General features: G+C 42.9%; 2 protein-coding genes across 2 annotated transcripts in view; one reads left to right on the top strand and one right to left on the bottom strand.

The window, feature by feature from the left end:
• The window catches only part of LOC119579673 (myogenesis-regulating glycosidase-like), a 9,285-nt gene extending 7,092 nt beyond the window's left edge, over positions 1-2,193 (top strand). The window contains exons 5-6 of the mRNA XM_037927584.1: positions 579-735; positions 1,943-2,193. Coding sequence (XP_037783512.1) covers positions 579-735; positions 1,943-2,050 — 265 coding nt within the window. The 3' untranslated portion in view covers positions 2,051-2,193. The remainder of the gene's footprint in view (positions 1-578; positions 736-1,942) is intronic.
• A 4,336-nt stretch (positions 2,194-6,529) lies between these two features.
• The window catches only part of LOC119579672, a 14,536-nt gene continuing 13,565 nt past the window's right edge, over positions 6,530-7,500 (bottom strand). The window contains exon 4 of the mRNA XM_037927583.1: positions 6,530-7,500. This exon is cut by the window's right edge and continues 160 nt beyond it. Coding sequence (XP_037783511.1) covers positions 7,408-7,500 — 93 coding nt within the window. The 3' untranslated portion in view covers positions 6,530-7,407.

Raw genomic sequence — 7,500 nt, 5'->3', positions numbered from 1 at the left:
GATGTTGATGATGAAGAAAATTAAGAAGAAAAAGGAGGAGGAGGAGGAGGAGGAAGGGGAGGAAGGGGAGGAGGAGGGGGAGAGGGAGGAGGAGGGGGGAGAGGGAGGGGGAGGGGGAGGAGGAAGAGAAGAAGAAAAAAAAACTAAGAAGAAAAATGAGGAGGGGGAGGAAGGGGACTTTGATGCGAGGGGAAAAAATTAAGTTACTCTTTTCATTCTCGCTCTGTGTGTCATGGTTCTTACTGGGTTGTCTCCTCTTTCTTTCTTTCTTTATTTCTTTCTTTTTCTAAATACTTACTTCTGTTTGTCTCTATCTCCTACTCTCTTTTTTTCCTCCTTTCTCTCTCGCTTTCTTTCTCTGTCCCTCTTTCTTTCTTTATTTCTGTCTGTCTGTCTGTCTCTCTCTCTTTCCCTCTCTCTCTCTCTCTCTCTCTCTCTCTCTCTCCCTCCCTCCCTCTCTCCTTCCCAACCCTGCCACCTACCTACCAATCTCTATCTCTCTCTCTTCCTCCCCTTTTCTCTTCCCCCTTCGTCTCTCCCTTTTCTCTTCACTTCTCATCTGTCCTTTCTCCCCTCAGGTCTCCTCGGTTAGACCTCGTCTTGCCTGACATGAACGGAGGCAACGCTTACGTCATTAAACCAAGCGCGGAGTTGTTTGTAAGGTGGGCGCAGGCTAACTCTTTCATGCCGAGTCTCCAGTTTTCTTTGCTGCCTTGGGACTTCGATAAGGAGCAGGTGAGACTTTCTTATTATGATTTATTTCTTTATTATTATTATTTTTGCATTTCGGTTTTGTTTGTCGTCATTATTTGTTGTTGCTGTTTGTTGTTGAGGGGTCATTGTTTTTGTTTTGCTGTTTATAACGTTGTTGTCATTGTTATTATTGTCATTATTATTATTATTATTTTGTTATTGTTATAATTATCTTTTTTTTGATAGATTAATAAATAAGAAAAAAATAGGAAAACTTTTTTTTTTGAGAAATGCGGCAGACATACACGATAGATCTTTATTTGCACTATTTAATCAAAGTAAACCCTTTGAATATATATATATATTTCTTTTACTGAAAGATGAATAAAGGAGAAATGTGAGGCTTTGTCCAGTGAGATATTTTAATCTGTTAGAATATAAGGCACAAATGAGTGTTTCTGTTTTGTACTACAGTGCTTATTAGTATTGGTGGCTGATTAAATAACACTTGGTATATATACAGTGACGTAAAGTAAATAAAAAAAAGATAATATATATATACTTTTTTTTAAATAGATAGATAGTTATGGTGGTTGATTGATTTTTCATTTAGCCAATACACAATTAAGACAGAACATATAGAAAAGACAGAATAGGCGACATATGAATAAACATATAAATACAAAATTGTCTTTCACACCTCACCGATCTCCATTCTCCAGTGCCCCACTCCCTGCAGTATTTAATCTTATGTGTTACCTCTCCCTCCGACAGCCGCAAACCCGTCTCCCTTTTCTCTCTCCATCTCCCTTCCCTCTCTCTAACCCAGTCTCTCTTCCTCTCCTTCTCCTTAGCCCAATACACTTCTCTCTCTCTCTCTCTCTCTCTCTCTCTCTCTCTCTCTCTCTCTCTCTCTCTCTCTCTCTCTCTCTTTCTCTCTGTCCCAGTCATTGATCATCTCCCGATCTCCGTCCCTTTCCCTTTCCCTCTCATTCTCTCTCCCTCTCCCCCACCCTCTCCCAGTACACCTCTCTCTCTCCCTGTCCCAGTCCCTTTCCTCTCCCTCTCCCTGTCTTTGTTTATCTCCTTCTCCCTCTCCCTCGCCCAGTCTTTCTTCCTTTCCCTTACCCTCTCCCAGTACCCCCCCCCCCTCTCTCTCTCTCACTCTTTCTCTCTTTCTCTCTTTCTCAGGTAACGGAACTGACCCGCGCTGTGACGGCTCTTCACACTCCTCAAACTTGCATCGCAGACTAATTTCGCCCCAAGCCCCATGCTGAGGCCGACGTGGGGGCTCTGTCCCACCGATGAGGACTGTCTCGTGGCCGACCAGCGTGAGTACTGTTATCAGTTAAAGTGAGAGTAGTAATCAGTTTGGTAGGCCAGCGAGAGTATTGTTATCAGTTAGAGTGATAGCAATTACAAGTGATTGGTTTGATAGCCCAGCGTGATTGTTATCTATGTTATCAGTTAGAGTGAGAGTGGTTATCAGTGATTTGTTTAGTAGGCCAGCGTGAGTGTCAGTGAGTGTGAGTTATCAGCGAAAGTGAGAAAAATTGTGATTTATTTATGAGGTTGGTCAGTATGAGTGTCATCTTTGTTATCAGTTAATGAGAGAAAAAAATCTAGGAGTGAAGTATGCTGTCCAAAACTATTTCCCAAAGCGCGTTTCAAAAATGATAATAATAAGTAGATTAAATAAAATAGATAAATAAATAGATAAAAATAAATAATAAAATAAAAAGAAAGGAAAAGGAAACACATTAAATAATAATGAAAAAACAGATAAATAATAAATAAAACAAAAAATAGTAGTGTTAAAACGCCCTTCGAAACAACACAAAAAAACAGCAGCTCAAAGAGAGGTATATTAGAGACAACAATCATCTCGGTGACGTCGTCACCGAGATGATTGTTGTACTGGAAGACTTTGGTATAGAGAAGCTTACCGAAGTTTTGAACGAGGTATATGACAGCGGACAAATCCCAGAAGATCTCAGCAAATCTATTTTCATTGCCCTCCCCAAGAAAACTGGCGCAATTGAATGTGAATTACACAGAACGATTAGCCTAATGAGCCATGTGATAAAAATTCTACTCCGTATTCTGATGATGAGAGCAAGAAGTAAGATAAAACCTGAGACAGGAAAAGAACAGTTTGGGTTCGTAAAAGATGCTGGAACAAAGAATGCGATCTTCGTACTGAGAATACTATCAGAAAGAGCTATCGAGATACAGAAGGATTTATATGTGTGCTTTATTAATTATGCAAAGGCTTTTGATAAAGTGCAACATGAAGAGCTTTTCACTATGCTAGGAAGTTTAGATCTGGATGGAAAGGATTTAAGAGTTCTGCGCAACCTCTACTGGGAACAATCGGCATGCATGCGAATGGGAGATGACATAAGTTCATACACCAACATTAGAAGAGGCGTTCGACAGGGATGTGTGCTTAGCCCAGATCTCTTTAACCTTTACAGTGAGATTATCCTTCGTGAAATATCAACATTACAAGGGTTTCTTATCGGAAGCCACAACTTAAACAACTTGAGATATGCCGACGATTCGGTGTTAATTGCAGAGCCAGAAGACAGAAGAATTCCTCGTCGCGGTAGTCGTAAAAATGCTTGCACTCCGACTGCTGCCTCGCGCCCGATTTCACGGCGAGAAAATATATCGCCTTGAGAAGTCAAACACAAGTGTCATAGGGGAAGTTACCGCCGTAGCAAAAGAGTTAGCGCGGTTGATTAGGAAGGGCATTCAATCAGGTAAGGGTGGTACTGCCAAATAACCTCTCAATGGTGAATAGAGGGAGGCCTATATCCTGCAATGGAATAAAAATAAAATAAAAAAGAAGAGAAAAGAAAAAAAAAGAAAAAAATATATATACATACATACTTATATATAAAATTTTATTAAAATATATTATTTCTATATAATTTTATAAAAATATATATCTTTTTTTTTTTTTTTTTTTTTTTTCAATTTTCCCCGTCCTACCAAAAAACGTTTGGGGTCATGGATTTTCCCTGATTTTTTTTGGCAATTTTGCGGGGGGTTTTGCCATTGCCTTCCGCCCGGGGGGGTGTTTTTTTTCGAGTGACCATCTTAAAATTTCCCGGGACTGACTTGGGCTGGTTGCCTCCCCGCGGCTGGCAGGCAATCGAGGTGAAGTTCCTTGCCCAAGGGGAACAAGGGCCCCGGGCCCGGTGACTAAAACCCTCGAACTAGACTCCCGTGCGAAGTTTTGAGTCCGAGTCTAACCATGGGCCCACCGCGGCCCTCTCCCCTCTCTTCTCTATATATATATAATTATTAAAAATAATAATTTTATATAAAAATATATCATCTAATTTAACGGTAGGTTCATGTCGACCGCCGTGGTCACAGCATGATCCAATTGCATTTTTTTTCAGTGTGATGCTCTTGGAGTGAGTACGTGGGGGGGGCCCCCAGTTCTTTCCACGGAGAGTCCCGGGGTGGTACCTTTTTTTTAGGTAACTTTTCTCCTTATTTTTACCCGGGCTTGGGCCCACCCTGTGGTTTGGGCACCCAGTGGCTAGGCAGGCTCGGGGTAATTTCCTTGCCCAAGGGAAAAACGCGGCGGTGGGTGACTCGAATCTAACTCAGATTCCCGTCTGACAGTTTTGAGTCCGACGCTCAAACCCCATTGGGCCACCGGGCCTGACGATCATGGGCTTCCATGTTTTCTTGGCAATTTAGAGCGGTGGTTTCCCATTCCCTTCCCGCCCGGTTTTTTTTTTTTTTTTTTTTTTTTTTTCCCGGTCCCATCTCTATTCCCCCGGACAAAATTGGGCGACTTGGTCCCCAATGGCGCGCTTTTTCCCTTTGGAAAGGGGAACTTCACCCGATTCCCCCGCCTAGAAAACTGAGTGGCCAAGCCACCCCCCCAAGTCGGGCCCGGGGTAAATAGAGATGGTGACTCGATAAAAAAAAAAAAAAAAAAAAAAAAAAAAAAAAAAAAAAAAAAAAAAACACCCGGCGGAAGGCCATGGCACACCCCCGCTTAAATTGCCAAGAAAAATCATGGAAGCCCCTAAATCCCCAAAAGGCCCGGGGGCCGAATGGTTAAAAGGGGTGGGATAAAACACGTCCGGGAGGGCCCAATTAGTTCGAGGGTTCGAGTCCCCGGCCGGGCGTTGTTCCCTTGGCAAGGAATTCCCCTTTGATTGCCTCCCCTAGCCCGGGGGGGGCCCAAGCCACCCAAGCAAGTGCTGGTCCCAACCCCGGTAAAAAGAGAGAAAGATTCCTAAAAGGTCCCCCGGATCTTCGGGGAAAGGAAGGGGGACCCTACACGTACTCACCCAAAAGCTCACAACAGTACAATAAGATCAGCTGTGACCCCGGCGGCTCAGACTAACTACCGGTTAAAAGAAAAAAGATATAAATAATATATACATTATATATATATATATATATATTATATATATTATATATATTATCCATTGTGTGTGTGTTGGGTGTATTTTTAATATTTTTAGATAAAAAAATTTTCAAAGACAGGGTTTGCGTCCTCCGGCCTACAGCCCCGTTTCCCCGTGACTGAAACCCCGTTAGAGAAAACAAGCGAAAAGGCTGGCTTGTTTCAATCCAAGAAAAAAGATCATGAAGATTCAAAGATAACCGGCAAGAAAAAATATGAAAATGTTACAATCAAAGGAATGATTGTGGAAAAAGTGAAAGAGTTCACTTATCTTGTAGCTTTTTTTAAAATAATATGATGATTCACCGGAGATAAAAAGAAGAATTTCCCTTGCCCAAAAAAAGCCACAATTGCTCCAAAAAAATTGGAAAGACCGAAGCATTACCTTTTCGGACAAAATGAGGTTTTTGAACTCATTAGTTTTTTCCCAAATTGATCATTGGTTTGAGTGTGGGGGGCTGAAGTAGATAACAAGAAAAAGATCAATGTTTGAAATGTGGTGTTCAGACGAGACTGCGATTTGCTGGACAGAGAAAAAAACGAATGATGAAGTGCTGAGAAAAATAAATTTTAAAGACCGGGTTGTTGGAATCTTTAAAAGGGGGAAATTTAAAGTTTATTGGTCATGTGATGAGAAGTAAAAGTATTGAGAAAGACTTGCTGACAGGGATGGTGATAGGAAACAGAGGAAGAGGCAAACCGAAGACAAGACTGAGCGACAATATAAAAAGATATTTGCGGGTTGTCGATGGTACAAGTGGAAAGAAAAGCGTAAGATCGAGTTTAGTGGCGAAGGATGGTGGAGAGGTCCACGGCTGCTCAAACATGAGCATACCGTTATTGATGATGATATGATAAAACACACATGCACACACACACACATATATATATATATATATATATATATATATATATATATATTATATATATATATATATATAATGTGCATATCATCATCAATAACGGTATGCTCATGTTTAAGCAGCCGTGGACCTCACCACCATCCTTCGCCACTCAACTCGATCTTGCGCTTTCTTTCCACTTGTACCATCGACAACCCGCAAATATCTTTGATGTTGTCGCTCGTCTACTCCTTCGGTTAGATCCTGCGCAGTGCCTGGAGGGTATCTCGGCACGAGCACGTCCCTGAGATTGGTTATCTGATGGTGGCGTGCATGGTGTCCAACCCGAGACTCCGCCTGTCGCATCCACAGACAAATATATATATATATATATATATATATATATATATATATATATATATATATATATATATATATATATATATATATATTTGTCTGTGATATTCATTTCTTTATTATTATCATTATTTTCATTCATGACACCCCCAGTACATTTATATTTGTGATGTATAGATCATTCATTCTATAGTCAAAAGGAAAGGACATGCTTTCACTTTGACCTCCGTCCGTTCTCCTCCCTGGCCTCACGCCGCCGAAGCGCATTAGTGAGCAGCTTTATGATCTGTGGAAGCGACGGGCGGAGTCTCGGGTCGGACGCCAGGCACGCCACCATCAGATAACCAATCTCACGGACGTGCTCGTGCCGAGATACCCTCCAGGCACTGCGCAGGATCTAACCGAAGGAGTAGACGTCGGCGCTGGGAAAAGCCTTTTGTCCGCGAAAGATCTCAGGGGCCAAGTGGCTATGTTACTTTGCGCGCCTTCTCTCGACATCGCAGGGCGCCTTGATCGCGTTGTAATAGTAAGGGCGGCTTTACAAGGACGATAATAAGCCCACATCAATTAGGGTCGGCACGTTGTGCTTGTCGATGACCACGTTGTCTCTCTTGAGATCGTTGTGTGTGAAGCCCCGGCTGTGAAGGCCGTGCAAGATTGTGCTGAGGTGCAGAAGGATCTTGAGGTACTCGTCCAGGTCGAAGTGTCTGCTAATCCACGTACTGAATTCCAGGTCCCCATGGCAGGTCATCAACACCACGGCGGGGTTGAGGGACAACCCCACCAACTTGGGAAGCCCAGGAACACCCCTCAGCTTATAAAGAGTCTCGGCCTCCTCGAAATGGAATTAGGCATCTTGCCTTTTGTACAGCTTCATGCACAGAGGAGGCAGGCCAGCCCGACCGACGGCATACACCACGGCGTATGTCCCCTCGCCGAGTTTCTTCATCCCGGGGTGTATAAGGGTAGCGACTTCAACGAGCGGGAGGCGCTTGTCCTTATAGCACTTGCCTGACGAGGGAGCAATCCCATAGAGGCGGGCGACTTTTGAAAGATCGTTAAAGCTAATTTCCTTCACAACCTCTGCCTAAGGAGGACAGCTTTCCTCTGCCTCAACAGGAACAACAGCCTCAGCCTAAGGAGAACAGCTTTCCTCTGCCCCAGCAA

The sequence above is a fragment of the Penaeus monodon genome, chromosome 12 (genome assembly GCF_015228065.2).
Source record: "Penaeus monodon isolate SGIC_2016 chromosome 12, NSTDA_Pmon_1, whole genome shotgun sequence".
Taxonomy (NCBI): domain Eukaryota; kingdom Metazoa; phylum Arthropoda; class Malacostraca; order Decapoda; family Penaeidae; genus Penaeus; species Penaeus monodon.
The sequence above is the reverse complement of the archived record's forward strand: the minus strand, read 5'-3'. Positions and strand labels throughout refer to the sequence as shown.